At 38.6% G+C, this 23,227-nt stretch overlaps 3 protein-coding genes across 6 annotated transcripts in view; 1 reads left to right on the top strand and 2 right to left on the bottom strand.

The window, feature by feature from the left end:
• Positions 1-144: 144 nt before the first annotated feature.
• SRSF7 (serine and arginine rich splicing factor 7) lies at positions 145-6,657 on the bottom strand. Of its 2 annotated transcripts, XM_081312575.1 has the most exons (9): positions 6,542-6,657; positions 5,443-5,623; positions 5,188-5,364; positions 4,270-4,344; positions 4,093-4,194; positions 1,706-1,759; positions 1,298-1,333; positions 773-814; positions 145-454 (listed from the first exon to the last, which is right to left on the bottom strand). In XM_081312575.1, exons 1-9 carry the CDS (start codon positions 6,567-6,569, stop codon positions 400-402), a joined length of 750 nt encoding a protein of 249 aa, XP_081168701.1. In that variant the 5' UTR covers positions 6,570-6,657; the 3' UTR covers positions 145-399. The 2 variants fall into 2 exon arrangements, with proteins under 2 accessions (XP_081168701.1, XP_081168702.1); XM_081312576.1 differs by lacking the exon at positions 773-814.
• An 829-nt stretch (positions 6,658-7,486) lies between these two features.
• On the top strand, positions 7,487-11,805 carry GEMIN6 (gem nuclear organelle associated protein 6; the record flags this gene model as incomplete). Of its 2 annotated transcripts, XM_081315109.1 has the most annotated exons (4): positions 7,487-7,514; positions 7,709-7,896; positions 9,502-9,647; positions 11,177-11,804. In XM_081315109.1, the coding sequence occupies 2 exons, from the start codon at positions 9,520-9,522 to the stop codon at positions 11,553-11,555; spliced, it is 507 nt and encodes a 168-aa protein (XP_081171235.1). In that variant the 3' UTR covers positions 11,556-11,804. The 2 variants fall into 2 exon arrangements, with proteins under 2 accessions (XP_081171235.1, XP_081171236.1); XM_081315110.1 differs by lacking the exons at positions 7,487-7,514; positions 7,709-7,896 and having other exon boundaries at positions 9,520-9,647; positions 11,177-11,805.
• A 1,224-nt stretch (positions 11,806-13,029) lies between these two features.
• The window catches only part of DHX57 (DExH-box helicase 57), a 43,190-nt gene continuing 32,992 nt past the window's right edge, over positions 13,030-23,227 (bottom strand). For both annotated transcript variants that reach the window (XM_081345087.1, XM_081345086.1), the window contains 8 exons: positions 22,485-22,761; positions 20,728-20,823; positions 20,539-20,622; positions 19,098-19,235; positions 17,689-17,763; positions 16,249-16,383; positions 15,692-15,892; positions 13,030-13,790 (listed from right to left, as the gene is read on the bottom strand). In XM_081345087.1, coding sequence (XP_081201213.1) covers positions 13,647-13,790; positions 15,692-15,892; positions 16,249-16,383; positions 17,689-17,763; positions 19,098-19,235; positions 20,539-20,622; positions 20,728-20,823; positions 22,485-22,761 — 1,150 coding nt within the window. In that variant the 3' untranslated portion in view covers positions 13,030-13,646. The remainder of the gene's footprint in view (positions 13,791-15,691; positions 15,893-16,248; positions 16,384-17,688; positions 17,764-19,097; positions 19,236-20,538; positions 20,623-20,727; positions 20,824-22,484; positions 22,762-23,227) is intronic.

The raw sequence follows: 23,227 nt of genomic DNA, 5'->3' as shown, positions 1-23,227 counted from the left end.
AACCACATAAGTCTACTGCAGGCAGTCTAATAGTAACAAGTTAATATATCCTTGCACAGCATTTGGATACAACACTAAGGCATTTGTTTGGAGTTTGCTTTTAACATGCACTTGAAATATTAACAGAAGCAAATAACATTATAGCAAAGTTAGAAACACATTTTATTTCATGTGCCCATAAAAAGACATTTTGAGATCATAGGATGTTGTTACATACAAGAAATTGTGTACTATAGTCTACTGTAGCAGCTTTTTACAGATTTTACTAAAAGATCCAGATCCTTGCTGCATTAATCCTAGAAAAGATTTACTTCAGCGAACTAAATCCTTACATTTCTCAATAAAGAAATCCCTTAAAATTACGTAAACAATACTTTTCCTAACACGTTCTTTGCCATTCTAATCCATTCTTTCAGGACTGATACTTCTTCGAGGGCTTCCTGATGGTGAACGGCTAGAAGTAAAAAAAGGGGGGGGGGGAAAGAAGGGGCAAAGAGAAACCAGGTCACAAGAAGTTAATAAAAGGTTTGACTAGATTAATGGATTAGTGTTATAATCAGGCCCATTATTACTCCTAGGGCAATAACAAATTTAACCCTAATGCTTAAATTATTTGGGTTATTCTTGTAAAAGAACATGTTAGAAATCAAGTGGAAACCACGTACATTTTTAATGTGAAATGCCAAAGCAAAATTTCCACAATTCATGCACCCCCTTTCCCACAAGAAAGTATAGCCAAGCTTTCAAAGCATTCAAGAAGCAGCATACTTACCGTGAATTAATGGAGAATGGATATAAATGGCTCATATCAAAACTGAAAAAGCAAGACTGAAGATTAAATCAAGTAAAATGCTTTTAAATACATTTCTAATTTGGATTAAACATCTAGATTTATTTTGCTTGGATAACTAACTGTCATTCAAGATATAGATTATTCTGCACTATAGCAGAGTTACTCCCAAAGTTTATTCACAGGGCCAGTTATAACTCTATACTTTCTCAGTCTGACTATGAGCCATTTAATTTTATTGTCCATTAAAACAATCAAGATAATGTGCTCAATGATTTAATACAAGAACTTCCTATTTTGGAGTGAGGCTCTGAACACTAATTAACACTAGTAAATGTTGCAAAATTTTACTGTTATGTATCTATAACTTTTTTTAGTTAGATGAAGAACCTCACAATACAATATTTCTGTATTCTCTACAGATCTATGCAGAGACCATTACTATAAATTACTTTTTCTTAGTTAACTGTAACAATATAAGTAATTCAACCTACAGATTTAACTTACCTTCTCTTTAAAGATGGTGATCGTGATTTAGAGCGGCTGTTGAAATATCAATTAATCCTGATTAACATCAACACACTCACTAATTTACTTTACAGTTCTGATTCTTATTTTACAAAATGCAGGTTTAATCTGACGGTAAGAAACATTTTGCAACTGTTTCTTTACCAAATATTTGGAACCAAAAGGACATTCCACAAATACAAAGTTCATAATATAGATGTCTTCATACTGTAAATTGTATGCATGTGCACATATAAGGCCATTTTTCTTCAAATATAGCAAAGGCTAAATAAACAAAAAAATCTGTTATTTTCAAATTAAGCTAAAGTTTCTAACAGTGGTTTAGGATTAGCTACCCAGAGTAAATTTCACATTAATTGTTTTGAATGTCCACAAATGAAAGTTTACCTGCTTCTGGGACGTGAAATGGACCTTGACCTCGACCTGGACCTTGATCGAGACCTGGGTTTTTTTTAAAAAAAAAAGGAATTCAATACCAGTGTCTCCAGTTCCTGAATATTTAATATAAGTTAAAAAACACCCCAATGTGATTATATTCCAGATTACTTGGGTAAATAGAAATATCAATATACCATTAAAGTAAGATTCTAGAGAGGCAGCTATAATATACAATCATTTACCAGGGGTTTCTTTCAGTTTAAAACAGCAGAAAACTGTAAATTAAGATTCCAAATCTATAGAACCCTATATGGTGTTTTTCCCCCCCACAAGCATTTCCTCTCTCAGCAGTCATTTGGCAACAAAAAAAGTATTCAATTCTCTTCACTGTCACAACAGATCTCACTGGATGAGTCTAGTTGCAAGGCTTCATGTAGCTTGCTTTCTTGAAAGTGACAGGTTCAACTGGTAATGGATTTTTTTTCACTGATGTTCATTTTTATGCTCTATCTTTCATTATATCAGCGGAAAGGCTTTTCACTCACACCACTGGATGCTAGTGCTGCCAGCACCTGATGGTGAGTGATTTCTCAATGTGCCAATAGTTGCCACTGATCACCAGAGTACTTGCAATTCACTCTCATAAGCAATCTAAAGAATAGTATAGTTCAGTAAACTAAGAGCACTCAAAGCAGGAAAACCAGCACTAGCTACATAGTGAGTCCTCTCAACCACCAGCCAAACTACTCCAAAAGCAAGCTATCACTTGCCTGAGCCAGATTCATAACACTACACAAATGACTTAATCCTTAACACACACATTTTGCACACATGCAAAAAGATCATCCACTACAGGCAGTCCTCAACCTGTGACAACTGAGTCCAAACTTTCTGATCACATGACCCCCAGCACACACTGCCTCATAAATGAGTTACCAAGAATGCAAATTTTGATCATGGGACCATGGGGGCGCTGCAATGGTCATTAAGTGTGAAAAATGGTCATAATTCACTTTTCCAGTGCTATCGTAACTTCAGCCACTAAATGAATGGTTATACATTGAGGACTACCTATACCAGACATGTCAAACACAAGGCCCAGGGGCCAGATCTGGCCCGCGAAGCCATCCTGGAAACAGTGAGGGAACGGCCCCCACTGCCTTGACCCCAGCCCAGCCCAGCCAGGAGCCAATGTACAATATCATGGTGGCCATCTATGCTGAAACACATTCAGTCTTAGCTCCACAAGGCTGTCTGGAAACAGCGAGGGACCGGCCCCTGCTACATCAGCCCCGCCCCCTGGGTGCACGCTGGGGAGGTATCACCCTTTGTAAGGAATGAAGAAATGTACCATTGCCTGGAAGTGGCCAGCACATGGCCCTGGCTACTTCAGGTAGGCTAGGGGCTGGGCAGCATAGTGCAGGTAACATTGACTCATGCTGCTCATGGCATCCCCTCCCCCAGAGTCCACCAAGCCGGATATGTGAAGTAGGCGAGGGCCATGTGCTGGCCACTTCCAGGTGATGGTGCATTTCTTCATTCTTCACAAAGGATGACACTTCCCCAGCTGCGTTTCTTGCCTGTTTTTCTCCCTCCCTCATCTCAAATATTTTCCCACCACTCTTAGGAAGGAAGGAAGGAGGGACGGTCTGAGCGGGAAGTACTGCCTTAGCCCTGCTGCTCTTTCACCATCCCCTTGCCCCCTGGCTCTTGGGCTATCCTGGGGGGTCTCCCATCCTATTGCTAAGGAAGCTATGGATACAAAGCCAGGTCTCCTCACATGGAGAGGGAGTGGGCCTCCCTCTTGATTTTGCCCTCGTACCCATCATGAGCAACCTGACCAAGGAGAGCAAGCACAGCAGCAGCAGCCTTGAGGAGGTGGTAAGTGCAGCTGGGCACCCCCTTGGGGAAGTGGGGCTGAGCTTAGTGCCGTGGGTGCTTGAGGGCTGGGCTAGGTGTTTGACCTCTGCGCCACCGTCTAGCCCCCCCCTACATGGCCTGAAAGGAACAGTGAGGGTCTTCCAGTGGACCATGCCTTGGCACTTACCCTGGTCCCACCCCCTTCTGCCAGAGACCCTCAGATCTGTCCCACTCCTGCCCAGGCCCCCATAGGCACCCTTGACATGAACGATGTAGAGCTGGCCATGCCCACCCAGTAGGCCACACCCACTCCAGCCACACCCACCCAGTAGGCTGCACCCACCCACCCCCCTCCCTGAGGACAATGGCAATGCTGATGCGGCCCTCAATGAAATTGAGTTTGACACCCCTGACCTATACTGTGCACTAAATTAAAACACTGAAAGCTGGTAAGCTGATTTGCACAGATAGGAACATTGCAGCATTCAAAAACCAAGAACTGGCTATTTTACAATCATAAATATTAACCAAATTACCTTGATCTCTTTAAAGAGCCTGAACGGGATCTACGTGGCGATATAGATCTGGATCTACGAGGAGACAGAGATCTAGATCTGCGAGCTGAGACAGACCTGGATCTAAATGGAAACAGATTTAGTTATACTATTCTTTGCCTGCTAAAGCTAGAATGCTCCACATATATAAATACTTACCTCCTGCCACGACTTCGGCTGCGTGAGCGAGAGTATCTTCTTCCTCTGGACCTTGAATGAGACCGTGACCGTGACCTAGTTTTAGTTAGAGGGGAAAAAATTAGATTACACATTCAACAATTAGCATGAGAGCCCTCGCTGAAGCCAAAACATCAGCTATCTAAAAATTAGTGTCCATCAGATGAAAAAATCAGGGCCTATTTATCTTGAGTATTTTTACTACCTAATAAAAGATATAAAATGTATAACATTTAGAATTACATAATAATATAAAACACTGTAATGTGTATTTAAAATAAACCTTGCAAGTTTGCAGGTCGACCCTCTTTGGCCCAAGGTCTAGCAGATCTAGACGATCTAGAAGTATCTATAGCCGATCGCTGCATCTAGGTGTTCTCTTCAATCTAACGACGATCAAACTGACAGCCAAATGAGCCAGGTGAGGCTTGATTGACGCAAGAAGATTTTTCTAGGTGGGAATGTGGTCAATCTGGTGTTCCTCTTTTTAAACCGGAGGGGAGCCCAATTGAAAGCCAAATTTACTGTTACGGCGATCACCGTCTCAATTTTTCTGCCCTTTAAGAATAAGGTGAAGCTAGGTGTAGATGACTCGAGGGGATCTGGCCTCTTATGCTGATCACCTCAAGGTCTAGGAGGATCTTAATTGTCGGATTTGCAAGGCGCCTCAGCATGAAATCTTAAGGCTCGTGACATTCTGAATCAAGGCGACTGACTCAAACGAAGAAACCTGAAAGGTTTTGACCAGGTTGATTATTAACATATTAACATTTTAATACAAAATATAAACAAATGTTAACATACCCATATAATTATACTATTTAAAAATACTTTTATTAATATTTTGCTAATCAAAACTACACACAACTTAAAAGACAAAATAATTGTATCTAAACGTACCTGCTTCTTCTCCGACGACTATAGCGATGGCAATCATAAGCATAATGACCTTTTTCACCACACTCATAACATCTATCATTAGGATCAAATGGCCGTCGAGCTGGAGGTCTATCATAGCGAGACCTACGAGGCATACCAGTTGATAATTCCACTCTAACCCTGGAACCACAGATCACCCTACAAGAGCAAAACATTTCAGTCAACATACCTAATATAAAAATGGAAGTTACTTCACAATTTTTTATTCCTACTTACTTTCCATCTAGACCACGAACAGCATCTTCAGCGTCCCTTGGGTCTTCAAATTCAACAAATGCAAATCCGGGAGGGTTCCGTGCAATCCACACAGTACGTAATGGTCCATAGTAGCTGAAAGCCCTTTCAAGTTCTCCTTTACCAGCACCTGTTCCTAAGTTACCAACGTACACTTTTGTTTCTGCAAAAATAGAAAACAGTGATTTCCAAAACGTTTAGTCATCTTTTAAGATTAGTTCAAGTAGAAAAAAAACATGCTTAACGGAGCATAAATTTCCACTATAGTTGAGGAGCCTTATTTTACAGTAAGTCTTCCAGATGAATTCAACCAAGTTATCTACTTCCTGTAAAAAGCGTTTCTTAGCATACTGGATATAGTAGTGATTTTTTTTTGGTTTTGTGATCACCGCCGTGCTATCAACGCTACTGTCCATTTTACAATTTATTTTTATTCGCCGTGCACTGGCTGTTTTCACAAAAGGCAAAAGTAGCCGTCCTCCGCTCTCACACGGCGCTCCAGCCAACTACTCCACCCACTCGGGCCCAGGAAGCCACTGAATCACAAGGCCAAGCAGGCATAGCGGCACTCATGCTCCATCGCGCGCCTGCGCACTAGGCCGCCGCCACCACTGCTTCCGGGCGGTAGACACACGCGGCTACTCCGTTGCAAGCCGCCCGATGCCGCCGTTTCCCCCACCGTCTTCCTGCCCCGCCGATCACGGGCGCCGCCATCTTTAGCACCGCCTCCATTTTACCCGTACGCCGGTAGTAGCATTAACAGAAAGGGAGAAAAAAAATCAATTAAATCTTTTAAGTGCCTGCCTGCCTGCCTCCACTAACGTGTTCCTCAAGCAAACCCAGCAGCGTATTTGCGCATTTAGGCTTAGTAATTCCAACTCGAAGGAAGTTCGCCTCGGTACATCCAGCGACTATAACATGTGCAAAATGGCGCCGGGTCATTTCCTAGCGAGGCTTAACAGTATAGATACGGCTTGGTATGGTCAAAAAAAAAGTGAAATCACACCACCTGACACGGAGAACAGACACACACATACAGATGACACCTGCCTCGCACCACGCTGGAACTCTCATCACTTACCTCCACCATAACGGCTATAGCGCGACATCCCTTCACCAACGAAAAAAAACAACTGTCGCTGAGCGCATGCGGGTTGTAGTCCTTATATAGATTGCGCCGTTATTGCGCACGCGCACTATAATTGTGAGACCGTAGCGGACTGGCGAGGCGGGAAAAAAGAGTTTTTGTTTCCATAGTAACGTTAGGCTGAAAAAAAGGGGGAGGAGATGGGAAATAGGTTGTGACGCCATTTTGAGCGACGTTAAGTGCCCCTTAAAAAGGCGTGTTTAAAATACCGCTCGTTTTAACTTTAAAGGCGTATTAACTACGGCTGCTATTATCCGTAGTTAATATGTATTTTAAAAATCGTTTGAGGATCGAGATTCTACCAGACTGTAGAGCGCTAGGGAAAGCAAACTTAACTGGTTTTTTTTCAAATTTTTACTTCACGTCTCTATAATATTTATCAGAACCCTTACCTATATTTATTTGTTATTTGTTATTTGTTTAGTTGACCTTAAAAATAACACAACGCCGGACATGGTTAGTACCTGGGTGGGCGATCACTAAAAACTGTAAAACTCTGGGCTAGAATCGGAAGAGCTGCAGAAGCAAGCCAATCAAAGCTACTTCCTGCTCTTGTCAAAACAATATCCATAAAGCCGCCAAAATTCGAGGTCCAGCTACGCAGGGGTAGGCAACCTTGGCTCTTTTATGACTCGTGGACTTCAACTCCCAGAATTCCTGAGCCAGCATGGCTCAGCTTGGAAACTCCCCCTTTCCCCTCAGGATGGCTGGCTCAGGAATTCTGGGAGTTGAAGTCCACGAGTCATAAAAGAGCCAAGGTTGCCTACCCCTGAGCTACGGGAAACATTTTTACCTTTAAAGTAATTGTCTTTTCGAAGCAGCTTACATAACTGACAAAAGCTTTCACATTCATCCAAAATAAGATAACCAGTATATAATGAAGGCCAGAAGATAAATCTTTTAAAAGGTGAATCCTAAAAATCCGGAGCACAAAGAGGAACCATAAAGTAACTATGGAAATGGAGTCGCCTCTTAGTAAATTCCTTATTGTGTTCTGAAACAGATAGTGAAAGAAACGTGAACTCCGCCGCGAATCAGTTTTAAAAAGCTTTTTTTTTTATCGTAGCGATCCAACGATCCTAATATTCTTCTTCCATTCAGTTCCGTCTAGTCTTGAAAGACTCCTCAAGAAACAACCGGCTACGGAAGGGGAATAAAGAGGCCCTGGGAACGCAGTGCATTCTGGGTCCCAGAAAGGACGGCCCGGCCGGAGCTTGGCGGCGTCGCGCTTCTCTGAATGGTGGCTGCTGAAGCTGGATGTCCGGATTGTAATTTATTTTCAAGGATGTGTGTGAGTGCTACCTCTACTTAAATAACAAGAATAGCTGCAAACTTGCAGTCCAGCTTTTTTTTTTAAATAAAGAGCCTTGGTGGAGCAGTGGGCTAATGCCTCCTTAAGTAACACCAGCTGCCTGCAATTAGTGCAAGTTCGCATCCCACCAGGCTCAAGGTTGACTCAGCCTTCCATCCTTCCGAGGTAGGTAAAATGAGGACCCAGATTGTTGGGGGCAATAAGCTGACTTTGTAATAATGCCGCTTCCCCCCCCCCAAAGCCCTAATAAGCAGGCATATGCATAGAATGAAGGCTATTGCTAAGCACATTGATTTGTGCTTTAAATTGTAAGCCGCCCTGAGTCTTCTGAGAAGGGCGGGATATAAATAGGAATAAAATAAAAAATAAAAAAAATAAACGCTCTGTATATAGATCATTTGACTATGCAGTAAGAACCGCGAGGGAAAACGTTGCGTTCGTAACTGCAGGTTTTCTGGACCTGACATTAATGTATGTGTTGGGGTTCATACCTTCAGAAACATTGGTTAGTTCAATACTATCGAACAGTAGTCTTGTGGAAAGATTATTAGATGGAATGATATTGAAACCTCACTTCATGATACGGAAGGTGGATTAGCAAAAAAGATTTCGATGATACGGATGGCTAAAGTCATAATTATTGTTATGACTTTATTATGGTTATGCCCTGAATTTCCTTGGTGCAAAGTATGTGGAGCATTTTCGTCATATTCTCTAAAAAGAAATCTGTCAAGTGAATTGCTGAGAAATAGCGACCGATGCAATAGTAACTGAATCTTGATCGCTATACCTAATTCAAAACATAACCTAATTCAAGAATATTGACATTAGGTTGAGGCTATGTGCAGCTGTTCATAATTTAATGAAGGAGTTTTAAATTTTTACACTCCAGTTGCTTTGATTTGCGGTAAAAAAACAGCCTCAGCTGATATCAGTATCCTTACTTCAGTTTCTGAAGTTCATAGCATCACGGCTGTGACCAAGACTGCAATCCAGTTTTACATTAAGAGCTCCAGGAGATCCTAGAAATAATAGGCTGGTGAAGATAAATTAGTGGAAAGTGTAATAAGAAGAAAAATAACTAAGCAGTAAAGGAATATGCCTCTAAAAAAAAGTTAGCATTGATTCTGAAAAAGTAAATCCTGCTTCAGTCTTTTTTTTTAAGTGCACAGGCAGATAGATGGAGGTGATTGTATCCTTGCACACCTGGATTTTCAAAAAGCCTTTGACATAATAAATCTGTAGACTTATAAGATTTGTGTTTAAGAAAGAACTGGGTACGTTTTTGAAGTGCTGGTCTATCAAGAGCTATTAATCTTGAGATTCAGTATTACATCTGGACTCCAAGTAGTATGCATTCCAACTATCAATGTCAGGGGAATAACAGCCAGGGAGGAATATAACTGCTGCTTGTGAGCATTTCATAGGCAGCAATTAGCCACTCTTAATAAATATCCTGGACTAATATGAACCTTGACTTGATCCAGCAGGGTTATGTTATTCTTAATCATGGAAATAGGCAAGTTTTCCTAATACAGAGGCAAAGGATATTGCTGGCAATGATGCTTTGTTTTTTCATTAGGTTCAGTAAAAAGGAAATATGACTGAATGGCAGAGGAAAACTCCTTTGGAATGGCTAGCTTTTGTGGATAAAGAAGTCAAAGTACTGGCTGCTGAGAAACACCAATATAAAGGATGGGTTTTAACAGTTGACCCAGTTTCTGCCAAGTATGTATCAGTGAATTCTATATAGAAATACTTTTTCAGAGAAAGAATGTGTATTAAGGGAGAATGAAGGGGATAAATGAATATAATGTATAAAATGAAAAGCAAATTAAAATGGGAGATTGTATGCCTAAACAGAATACAAATGAAATCTTAATGCAAACACATTAAATATTTCTGTCTGGATAGACATTTGAAAATACGTAGGTAATTTCAGGAAAAGTGGTTACAACTAATAAATGGTGACAAGACTTATTAGTAAACTTTTTCTACATTGTCAGATTTTAAATTTTTTTGTCAGTTATTCAGCCATTTCCATACTTATTGGTCTAGTGAAATATATATGCCAATTTTTCAGTTTTTGCAATGATGAACCTAGCAGTTAACAATGGGGAAAAATCATTTTTTCTGTTGATTTGTATATCAAGTCTTAGGCAATATGACAGTAAATCAACAGTTATGTTTATTGTAAAAATAATTTCCCCATGTCTTAAAATGTTTAGACAAGAAGGGTAATGGTGCATTAATACCATGGAAAAAATTTAAGTTATATGAATACTTTTACTGTAAGCCATCTATTGATTTTTGTGGTCAATTCCTATTGAGTTGCTAAAATAGAATTTAAAAGAATTCTGTGCCATAAAGATTCAAATCCCAAATAACCTTTCCCTTTGAAAAGAATACTTTCTATTATGTATGCATTATAGAAGGACACATATATATGTTTGTGTGCACACACACACACACAGAATGAGATCAGTTCCTCAAAGCTGCAAAGTAGCTGATTCAAGGACCCTCCTGTCGTCTTCTGGCAAATATGTGTGGATCCACTGAAAGACATCCTTTGGGATAGCTGATGAAGTAATCACTTCATGGCACACACAATGGAGGCGACTTGAAACAACTTCTTCATAACTTTAAGGACCAAAGCTGGGGGATACGTTGCTCATGACCAAAATGCTTTATCAAATGATTTGCACAATATTAGCATTTGATGTAAGAATATTTAAAGAATATGTAAAATGGATGGTAATTGACTTTACCTCTTAGCATGATGTCAATTGAAAATGTGATAAGTCTGATGAAAAATAATAGTACCAAACATGCAACATATGTATATAATGTGATTGAAATATTTTATGAGTCTTAACTGGAGAGCCCTCATTTATTCTGGATTTTGATCTTGATCTAATTATTACACACTTCAAGGATTGCTAATGCAACTCAAGCCCCAGATTTATTACTGTGGGATGGCTTGTAATGTCATAGCAATTTCATTTTTTTTCATTGGGAATACAGCTGTTTCATTCTAATTTAAACTTTTTTGATACAGCATCACTGTCAAAAGACTGATAGAAAGGCCTAATATGCATGAAAAGCCAACTAGCAACGTGATCACTTAACACACTGGTGTCAAACTTGATTGCGTCACTTAAGGTGTGGCCTGCGCATGATGCATCCAGCCTGCGGGGGCCGCCAGTTTGACACCCCTGACTTAATATATCCTCATTTGAACCTTTTATTCTTGACAGCATTCTTCTGGCAAATCCCCTCGAGAATGGAAAAGTATCTGTTTTAGTTGTTTTGGGACATGCTGTGCAAAATATTGAAATAGTGACTGAAAGAGATGATGAAATCAAAGAAAAACTTGCATATCTCTTCATGGCTGGAAAAAGTCAAACTTCTTATAATCAAGAAGAGCTGGACAGAAAGAAAAACTCCTTGAAGAATTGGCTGGAGAAAAACCACATTCCTGTAACAGAACAAGGAGAATCACAACCAATACTGTGTGTGGCAGGTGTATTAACCATTGATCCACCATATGGACCAGAAGATTGCAATAGCTCTAATGAAATAATTTTGTGTAGAGTTCAAGGATTGATTCAAAACTATCTTGCACTTCAGCAGTGAGGCATATAGATTTCATTACACTTAAAACAGCAGTTTAATTAAAAGTAGGAATACTTAATGGTTAATGGTCAGCCAGTGTTTCCAAATTTTGTTTTCTTTTGTATACAAATAGCAATTGTAGCAGTTGTGCTAGTTTTGTTATATATTTTTATATAAAAATATTTTGACTTTTTCCCCAAGTTCCTGCAAAGTTGATTTGTTTATATAAAATAAAGTTACAAATAAGTCACATTCTTCTTCTATTCAGTCTCTTAAGTTGAAACCAAAGTATTAACATTTCTGAAGAACATGGGACAATAGTAAAAGCAATAAAATATTTTGGACAGGTTTTTTTTCCCTATGAATATGCAGCCAATTTCACAATTGGAACTACTGCATAGTAAATTCTAGAAGTTCATTTTCTGCACGTAGCCAAGTCCTTTTAAGATACTGAAAAAGGACATTTTTCTATGTAAGACATTTTCAGATGCAATATGACAATATTTTGCTTGATTTTAATATCTACTACCACAAAGCCATTTATGTGCACATAAAGGTTCCTTTGAATGGTCAGACCATTGATAGAAAATTAAAACATGCTTTGGTCGCATCTGTTGGGATTTGCAGTTCAACATAGCTGCAGGGCATCATGTTAAAAAAGGCTGAGTAGATAATTGTGTTTCCTAATATGGCATGTGGGAATGATAGTGTACTTGAAAATCCAATGTTTGCTATCTACATAGTCCTTGCACTTCAATATTCATGAAACTTATTGGTCACTATATTTTCAAGTAATAAGTAGTTGAGGTGAAACATTGTTTAAAAATATAAATTCAATATAATAAAAAAGGTAAAGGTTCCCCTGCACATGCATGCTAGTCGTTTCCGACTCTAGGGGCCGGTGCTCATCTCCGTTTCAAAGCCGAAGAGCCAGTGCTTGTCCAAGGACGTCTCCGTGGTCATGTGGCCAGCATGACTAGACGCCAAAGGCGCACGGAACGCTGTTACCTTCCCACCGTAGTGGTCCCTATTTTTCTACTTGCATTTTTATGTGCTTTCGAACTGCTAGGTTGGCGGAAGCTGGGACGAGTACTTAAGAAATTCATAAGAAACTTTATTGACATATTTCCAAAATGTTTGACTGGAATTCACAAGATTTTCCTTATTTTGGTAGAAGTTTGCAAAAACTTTGGACTCTGTTAATAAAAGCTCCCAGATGAAATCCCTAAGTTGATCATAAAATAAGTTTTGTTATAATTAAATTTCTCAATCACTTTTCTGTCCTAGATAGAATTGTACTCAAAAATTTAGGAGGTAGCAGTTTCCCAATATAGATGTAATATAAATCCTTTCATCATCATTTTTGCAAAACTTCCTTCCCTCCCTCCCTCTTACTATATTCACAAATCAAACCAAATGCTTTGAGCAGTTTCAAATAGAATATAATTTTCCTGAAAAGAATGACAACTATTGATTTTGAGAATTCCTTTATTTATTACAATATTTATATGACTGTATATAGCCTACATCATCAGGCTCCAATACTGTATTATTTGAGAATAAGTAGTGGGGTCTTGCAAGCTTAGGCCAATTTTATGCTAAAATTATTCCATAATTTGTATCACTATATTTGAATTCTAGCAGCCAACACTGATTGACTAAATGAAAGCAGATGTAAATTTACTGAAATTGGACAGGATTCATTTTTGGATGCAGAGCAATGTAGAAACCATGACTATGGTATATTTCATGCACTGCCTTTTTGGGAAGGGGAAAGACAATTTAACATCCTGCCAGACTATCATAAAGTCAGTCCTTTATTGAACTGAAAAAGGGAGTGGGGAATCATTAAACATTAAATGTGTGATCTGCTCATGAATTATTTTCAGAATGCTTATTCCTTGCTTTGCAAAAGGAAAAAAAACTTTAAGTTTTAAATATGCAAGCTCCTTGTGTAAATGTGTATCAGTTTCTTTCATGATTCTAAAACTGTTTAGAACTACTTAACAGGCTTTTAAATTGGATATTTAGGTTCCCAAATAGGAAGGGCAAATGCTACATTTCATTTTTCTGTCATTAACATTAGAAGAAAGCCATCCTCAGTAGCTAATGCTATTGCGTTGTCACCAGTTTTACAATCAAGCTGATAATCTGAGATCCTCGAGGGCAAGTGCACAAATCCATGCTGGGGTTTTTAATTTTTTCCTGGAGTAGCTGGTCAAGTTCATTGCGAAGTTCTTTCACTAGTTCTGCTACCTGAAATCACAAATATGCACCCAAAATAAAGTTCATCTTCTGGATGAGGTTTCTAATAGCAGCCACTCAAAACACTTCATAAGCACAATATGGACATAGCCATTCCTTTATGCTGCCTCTGACTCTGGAAGCTCTATTCACTATTTTCTCTTTCTATACATTGCATTGTATACATTGCATCACCAAATATTGAATACCCCCTTTTCCAAATTTCTGATGTGGCAGGAGGACAGTGGTTCAAGAAAGACACCTTGTTTGATTCTTAAGTGTGCCTGCAACTGTAGGTATTTGTACAAGTCCCACTGAGTAAAGTATTGCTTGAAACTATAATTACATTGTCCTTACATGTATCCCAACGTTCTAAATTAGGATAGAAAGAACAAAATGGAAAATACAGACATGGAAGGCTATGCATATCAAACTCGCAGTGTTTTCTATATGTTAACTTGGATTTTTTATGCTCTGCATAGAAATGTTAAACATACTGATTAGTCTTGAGGCCAGGCGCAATAGGCTGGAGGGAAAGATAGGGATTAACCATAATAAGAGCAGAGTTTATGAAGAGGCATAGCCTTCAGGTGGAATCCATTCCTCAATGTCACTGGTCCCATCAGACACCCCCCCCCCTTCCCTCAAATGCCTCTGAATGCTGGGCAAGGCTTGGTTTTCTCTGGCAGCAGAAAAGACTACGGAAGCCCAGAATCCACAACCAAGTGTGAGAGGGTAATGCTGTAGCAAGCAAATCATGACTTTTCTCAGGCCTCTCTTTCATGTGATACTTTAAAAACATCTCTACTGTCCTGTTTCTTTTATCTAGCCTATCTCTGAAACAGGCTGGCTGTGAGATGATCATTCTGTCATGATGACAGGCATATATTAGCATGATAGGCATATTTCATTGATGGTGATTATAATTTATCCTACTATACAATATTTTTAATTGCAACATTACTGCATGAGACATACACACAGTACCTTATCGGTCTGTATTATGCCACTGAACTGCAAAACAGTGGTTCTCAAGCAATGAAGGCATCTATATCTAGGAAGAAGGCGTTGTTTTCTTAAATCACTTATCTACTTTGAGGCCACAGAGTCATAAGAAAGAAATTGGTCCTTTTCAATGTAGGAAATTTTAAAAATTAGATAAAATGCTGCTCATTATATTGTAAGTGCCTTCTAGAACAGATACATTTTTCCATGTCGGCCTTAGGGACCAGTCAAGAAGGGGGTATTCTTTAAGGAACAGAACCTGTCCCTATATTGATATAGAAAGTTGAACAAGGCACCATCATCCACTACTGCAAATGAAAGTACATGTAGTCCTTGACTTACAACCATAGATTTAGTGACTGTTCGAAGTTACAACAGAGCTGAAAAAATGACTTATGAGCAGTTCTCGCATTTATGATTGTTGCATCATCCCCATGGTCACAAGATCAAAATTCAGGTGCTTGACAACTGGCATGTATTTATCATAGTTGCACTGTCCCGGGATCATGTGATTATCATTCGTAACCTTCCCAAACAGTTTCTGACAAGCAAAGTCAACAGGAGAAGCCAAATTCACTTAGTGAATGAATGCATGATTAACTTAACAACTGCAGTGATTTGTTTAAAAACTGGGGCAAAAAGGTTGTCAAATGGGGCAAATATCATTTAACAATTTTCCTGCTTAGCAATGGAAATTTTGGGTTCAATTGTGGTTGTGAGTCAACGACTACGTGTAATTTTATTATGGGAATTGTTTATATCAAAGATGTAATCTTTGTAACGTTATATCAAACATTCTTAAGATGTTGTCCTTTAAGTGTATTGGGGTTACAACGTTTATAATCTAACAGATTTGGAGAACAGCTTGAAGAAACTTAATGGATCTGCTGAGTTACTTAATTCTTTACCTTACGTGAGGCTGCAACGAAGTTAATCCACCCATCATCCAAGGAAACAATATATTCCCCGTTCTGGAGCTGCATGTTCACATGGCTTCCCCCGAACAAGATCAGTGGATATACTGATACCATGCTGCAGTCTCGAACAAAAATCCGGCTAGTTTTTACCATTTCATGGTATACCAAATAGGGGCTATCAAAGTGCTTTGTCTGAAATACAGAATTCCAAAGAATATTTATGAGACAGGTAAAACAAGAACAACTCTGGTTCTGTAAATATTTGTATCGTACTATATATCTGCCACTTAGATTTTACTAACAAAAATTTGTTCGGTGCCAGCATAAAGAGGCCAGACCTGAAAAGGACATGGAGGTGATATCTGAAACCTCTAGGCAGGCTTCATATGAAGCCTGCAGAAGAAAAGAGAGAAAGACATCTGCTTGTGTTATGTCTACAGAACTATTCAGCAGGCAACTATTGCCTAATGTTGTGCATGCTATTCCTTTCACAAAGAAGCTAAAATAAGTTGAGTAGAATACTTTACTGACTGGAGGTTAGAAATTACCTGATAATTTACAGAAGATGGATGAATGTGAACGTAACCTTGGTTTTTTGTAGCAAACATCAGTGCTTCAGGTTTTGGATTAATTTTAGCAGCTCCTCTATTAGCCTTCTGATACTTCTTTTCTTGTGCTTTTATCTAAAATGGTAAATAAAAATTGCGAACTGAATATCCACAAGCAATCCCCATTTATTTCAACAGAGATGTAGAGAAAGAGACATTTCTACTAAACTGCTTTCCTCTAACAAATCAACACGGTAATATTGTGGAACTTAAAAGAAAAAAAAACACACAAAAAACAGAGTGACTACCTCATTCCCCAAATCTATTCCAAACTCAGTAGTAGGACATATTACAAAGCCATAGCCTGGATGCTTTTGTTTGACAAGATAATTGGAGCATCATGATTGTGAGCATGATCAATGTATGTAAAATCAGTGCAAATCCAACCCAACCCTGAAGTCACTAGCTGGTGCTGGAAAGCAAATTGTTTTAAGCACCAGCTTTCATTTCTAACACTATGTACTTCCAGGAGTTACCATTTTTTCCTTCTCCCCAAGGAATCCTTATTGTGTCAAGTAAGCACTTCTCTTGTTGCTACAGTACTTTCTCTTCTCTGACCCTCAGCCAAGTCCTCTAATCCCAAACTGGCCTAGAACCAAGCAACTATAAACACAGACTGGTCTTGCAATGCAGTATCATTAACCAACCAACTAACTAAATGTCCCCATCTCAATCCAATACAATAAAACTCCAGGAAACTTTGCAGTGCTAGTTTCTACGAATGTTTTAAGTCCTAGTTTAGAACTTTGGGGTGGGGTGGGGAAAAAGAGCCCTGCTAAGTATTAAAAGCATAGGTAAGAGATCAGTAACACTATGCCTACAGTAACAGATTGGAGCACTAGGTTCCAGACAGAAAGGAGTCTCATGAAAATGTCTGAAGAAAAGCCAGTTGCCAAGTAACAGGCTACATACATTGGAGACTTAGAAGCCAATCTGACATGAAGAAGAAAAAAATGGCATTCAGCTTTGTTTTCTTTACTGATAACATATATGAGCATGAATAGAAGATATATATGAAATAAAATAATGAATTATCCTGAAAGCTAAGAGACCAAAATGATTTTAATGCTTAAGGACATTCTTGTATAAATTCCCCCTTAAAATATCATGGTATTACAATCAATCCTATTTCAGAGACCAGAGGCAGGGAAATATATATTAATACTAGCAAATAATTGCACTGGTTTGTTGGGCAATGGACAGTGGGAGACCTAGGGGAAAAGGGCAATTTTAACTATGCAGTTTTTCATGCAAAAATGTCAGAACTGGCTTTGCTTCTACTGTGTCTATATGGATCTATCAGTAAAGTTATACTCTTGGTAAAATCCAGGGGTTTCTTTTGCTGCATATGCCATTGGGATGGCTGACATTTATACTTACCTGAACCACATTTGGGTACATAGCGGCGCATAATATGGCTGATATCAACTTGACATTCTCTGCATTTGCATTTGCCTGTGACATAATGACATACTAAAAGTTAAAGAGTATGATGACTGTTCCTTAGGTAGGCATTGGCAAAGAACTATGTAGCATGGAGCAATTGGCAAGGAATCCTGAATATTTCAGCCATCAGGTACGTATCTTTTAAAAGAGATTTCTCAATCTTATGATTACAGAGACATGTTTGAAAATAAGGTAATGCATATCTTCAGAAGTTTTAGGATATATATAAAGGGAAATATTTGGGTCTTCTGATCCCACCTTAAATATATGTAGCAACCTTATTGCTGAATCAGACCACAAACCAATGAAATCTTGTGTGACCTGCAGTAGGTTTTTAAAAGTTGTCTATTGCTTCTTTCTTTTCTACTGGAGGTAGCACTGACTGGAATTGTGACTTTCTAAACATACAGTCGAAAGTGCAATCTGCTGTTGCTTGTACTCAGATTATACATCTTCCCTAGGAATCAGTTATCCAGTTTGACATCAGACATGTCAAACTCGACGTATCGGAGTTTTTCCCCCATTGCCGGCAATGGGGTGGGCACGGTTTCCTTGTGACGCGTCTGGCCCGCGGGCAGGCAGTTTGACACCCTGTATACATGCCATTTCCATGTTAAAGGTTTTACACACACCAAACCCCCCCCCCAAAGAGCAAATATTTAAAATGTTTAATTTTAAAAATATCCCAAGTGGAAGGATCAAAATATTAATCTCCACTCCCCTGAAATGTATAAATATATCAGTAGATTTTCATACAAACTATTTTTAAATGATCTTTTTTTACTGTTAGGTAGATCTTGGGATGAGTTATTCTTAGATGAATTCTAATATTCTAATTTTTGTTTTTGAATTTTCTGGGGGTTTTTTTGTGCTATCCAATAACATATGTCAGCATGCATTTTTAAAGTACTAAGCAGCTTTAATAAAGTTAGAATTACAATCAAGTTAGAATTACAATCAAAATATTTATATTAATACATCACTTATGTTTAACTATGTGATATATGTAAATCACAGGTTTCCTCTTCAATTACTCTGCTTCGTCAACTCACCAGTTGGACCAAACACAATGTTCACACCTGACTGAGAGAACCTTCCAGTATGCAAGAAAGTAAAAAATGACTTTTCATAATACTCAAACCAATTGGAAAAGCATCTTCACTCTACTAGATCTTGACAAGAAAGAAAGTATTCCAGAAATAATCAGTATAGTTACATGAGAATTAGGTAAAATATAACCTTTACTTAAGAATATAGCTGAGGAAGAAAGGAAACATGGAAAGGTAGGTACAATAATTAATAGATTAAAAAAACTCCTCTCTCCCCCCCTCCCCCCCAGTCACCTCTTCTCCTGTAGCTTCAAGAACACCATCCCCTCCTTGAGAAAATCTCTGTTCTATGTCTCTGGCTCGGAGTCCCTCTTTCACAAATCCAATATCAGATAGTAGTTCAGTAAACTGCCTTTTTAAACGTGCCATTTCCTAAAAAAAATGGGAAAGGCATCTTTGAATTACAAATAGGATTTTAAAACAGCATTCTAAACAGCAACTAATAGTTTATTAATGTTATTCTTTTATTCCCATTTAGCATATGCCAAGATATGAACTGGTGATGTACAGCAGTAGATCAGCCCCAGAAGACTGATAGAATATGTCTGGCCAGTGCATGCTCATTCTGACCATAATACAGCTTGAGATAGAAAGAGAATATTGGAAGATTTGTGGGAAATATATCTATCTGGTATAAAGGTACATAAATATATAGTGAAAATATATACACAGTTATTGGGTTCTCAGTATATTAATTCCCAGCTACAACCATATGTGGCTAAAAGTGGTGATTTCTGAATTATTTCTAGTAAACCTTAGTGTTTCCTAAAGGTTCTTCAATGTAAAAGATCAGTAACAGCAACCAAAATTTACTATTTCTATTACAGGTAGTCCTTAACTTATCAGTGATTACTTAGCAACCATTTGAAGTTATGACAGACCTACCTTGGGGTTACTTAAGACCTGGACTTGGAAGTTTGATGGTCAGCCCCCCCCCCGAATGTGGTCATGTGAATGAACTTCGGGCACTTGGCAACACAGCTACATTTATGACTACCTGCAGGGTTCTGTTCTGTGTCACATGATTGTATTTTAGGACAGCTTTGCTGAAAACTGGCACCTATTTCTGGCTTTTGGCAAAACCGCACACATAGTGAACCACTGGTTCATTAAATGACTATGGAGTTTGCTTAATGAGTGCAGATTTGCTTAACTTGTGTGGTGATTTATTTAACAATCTCGGCAAAAAGGATTATAAAATCAGGTCAGTCACAACTGACTGACACATGACTGACCCATGTTATGACCGTCACAAATTACAATCTGGCTCACTGACAGTTATATGTCAAGGAATACCTGTATTTCATTTTGCCTCTTCCCCAACACCTTCCTTTACAACATGCACCACATTGGGAGCTTTTTGAGAATATAGTCTCAAATGGCGCAACAATGTGGTACAAAGGAGGAGGAGGATCAGCCAAATGAATTGAATATGACTTCTACATAAGTGCAAATTATCTACCTTTTTTCCCGCTGGAACCATGAGATCCACCATCCAGAGCAGAGGCATAATGAAATGAAGTAGAATAATAACATAAACAAACCTGGTCTAAAATTGTTCAGGTTTTATATATATAAGGGGAAAAGATATGGCACAACAAGAAGTAGGTATTGGAACAAATTATTTTACAAGGTCACCAAAAGGTAAAGATGCAAAATAAAAATATTACGTTACCTGAAGAACATTTTGTGATAAAAAATTTTGTCTACAAAATGTGGAACTTGCTTGAAAGCTCTCTTTTGAAGACTGGCGCCACCCCTAAAGAGTAGAAATTTAAAATATCACCTTACTATTTAATCCCAAAAGTTGGAAAGAATCTTAACATGATCTTTAAAGTAAAAAGAGTCATTTTTTATTTCTTACCTTATATGCTTGAATGACAGCCAGATAATCACTGTTTCCTATGGAAAACTCAAGCTTTTTCTTGAATGCCTCCTCTCTCTTGTCCCATGGAGAAATCTTTATAATTGATAAAAATGCTCCATTACATAGCTAATATATTTAAAAATTAAAGTTCAGTCTCAGCTGTGTAGAATTTATCTAAATTCTATGTATAAATAGGAATGAATTACAGTAGGACTTCTCAAAATTGGTGTTGTTACAAACCTGCAAAATAATAGGTTAACTGACTTCCTCCCTCAATAATACAATTGTCAGTCTATATCCTGAAGCTAAAACTCAAATACTTTGGCCACCTAATGAGAAGGAAGGACTCACTGGAGAAGAGCCTAATGCTGGGAAAGATCGAGGGCAATAGAAGAAGGGGACGACAGAGAATGAGGTGGCTGGATGGAGTCACTGAAGCAGTAGGCTTGAGCTTAAATGGACTCCAGAAGATGGTAGAAGACAGGAAGGCCTGGAGGAATGTTGTCCATAGGGTCGCGATGGGTCGGACACGACTTCGCAGCTAACAACAACAACTTGATCTCAGCCAAAGGCCAAGTAGCATAGTCCTATGCAGATTTTTTTTAAAAAAAAGCCTCTCTTCAGTAGCCTACAGATCCATGTGGGGATGGTTCTGTGGAGCTGGTTTCTTTACAGTGACTCTCAGAACATGTTCATCTCCAGGCAGTACTCACTTAATGACCACTTGTTGAGCTATTATTCAAAGTTGCAACAGTGCTGAATGAGTAATACTTATAACCAGTACTCAGACTTCCAGCTATCACGCCAACCTCTGTGGTCATGAGGTCACGATTTGGGTGTTTGGCAACTGGCTCACACAAGTTGGAGTGTCCCATGACCAAGTGATGTCACATCACATTGATCGTGTCACACTGTTTCACCTAGCAACAGAAATCCTGGTCCCAATTACTGCTGTTAAGCAAGGAGTACCTATATTAAAAATGAAATTTGAAATAACTATACTGGCAGAGAGAATCATACTTATCTGTCAATGTTTTTATTTGAGCAGGACTTTCCTATATTTATTCAGATTGCCCTATTTTGGACCTCTATTTGCTATATTTATCCCACCTATGTCTAAAGCTTAGTGTGTTAACACTGGTGATCATCACTAATATTTGCATTATTATTATATTCATTTCACTGTTAGGTAATTTTAACATTTTATACTGACTTTTTAGTCTTATCAATAAATTTAGGTGTATAAACTGTATATCTAGGTACCAGTGTGTTCTGTCCTAAATGTGGTAATAAAGATTTGTTGTTCTTGCCACGCTGCAATTTGCCAGGGCTTTCTGATTAAATAGGCAACCCAAGCACAGCACCTCTTCTACTTCTTATAGGAGAACACAACCCATCATGACAAAAAGCAAGCATGGGCTGTCCAGTCAGGTGCACGGGCTCAGTGCCAGGACCTAGTATGATGCCTCCCAGAAACACACCCAGAAAAAGCCACCCTTGAAAGAGGGAGAAAGTGAAACTAGGCACAAATACCTTAATCTTAGTTGAGTTGGTACTTAGGAACAGGTGGAGTCTATTGCAGGAATTGCTGCTGTGAGTGCAAACACTATTGAAGGGCAATGCCAACACTTACATCCAGTACCAGTGGCTCAGTGGCTGCCCATGTCCACGTAAAGGGGAACCAAGAATGGTCAGCTCTTGAAACTGTAACAACCCATAATCTGGAAATCCTAGATTATCTTAATAATACTTACAAAAGGTGATTTGTGAGCCCTGCTTGCTGCTATTGTTAGTGCAGGATCCAGACAGCGAAAGATGGTGCCAAGAAGCATTAATTTCCCAATTCTCACATCAACAGGCAAGGAAGCCAAATGATGTCCCAAGGGAGTAAGCTTTTCCTCTGATGTTAAGGCCCCTACATCCTGCAACCGCTTCTTTGATGCATTTATGGATTCACTGGTTGGCGGCTCAATAAGTTGTGATAACACTGAGTGAAGTCTATGTGTGGAAAACATTTCCAAAATCTTTATTCTGAAAAAAAATATTGTTCAGTCAAAGAAAATTACAAGCCCTCTGCTATTTGGTATAAGGAAGTACAGAATTGTGGAGAGTACAAAAATGCCGTTGATGCAGATATGCAAGATCCATTCACAAGATCTTGTGCAACATCTTTTATACCCATAAGAGACAAGAAATATTTGGAAGTGGCTCAGACACATTCTTAATTCACTGAATTATAAGGAGTGAAGGTATAGCACAATCAGACTTGCAAGCTTCTGTTATTATAGCCAATCTGAATAAAAATACTTTTAGCCTTGCTGTGAAGTTGATTTCTTAGTCTGGTCTACCTAGTGAGGCTGACAAGAATCTGGTGTACAATTTATCCAGTGATTTTCAATGTTCTTACTTTGTTAAAAGTTCAAAACGTACAGTATAAAATACTTATTTCTGATCACTTCTTGTATTTGAGATATTTTTTCCATTTTCCAATGCTCCA

The sequence above is a fragment of the Vipera berus genome (genome assembly GCF_964194415.1).
Source record: "Vipera berus genome assembly, chromosome: 1".
Lineage (NCBI taxonomy): Eukaryota > Metazoa > Chordata > Lepidosauria > Squamata > Viperidae > Vipera > Vipera berus.
The sequence above is the reverse complement of the archived record's forward strand: the minus strand, read 5'-3'. Positions and strand labels throughout refer to the sequence as shown.

Bases quoted from the DNA above. Each gene is read 5' to 3' on its own strand.
- SRSF7 (XM_081312575.1), bottom strand. From the start codon at position 6,569: ATGTCGCGCTATAGCCGTTATGGTGGAG. The intron at 4,345-5,187 runs GTACGTTTAGAT...AACTAAAACTAG, and splicing joins AGTCGTCGGAGAAGAAGCAG to GTCACGGTCACGGTCTCATT. The intron at 1,760-4,092 runs GTAATTTGGTTA...AAAAAAACCCAG, and splicing joins GGCTCTTTAAAGAGATCAAG to GTCTCGATCAAGGTCCAGGT.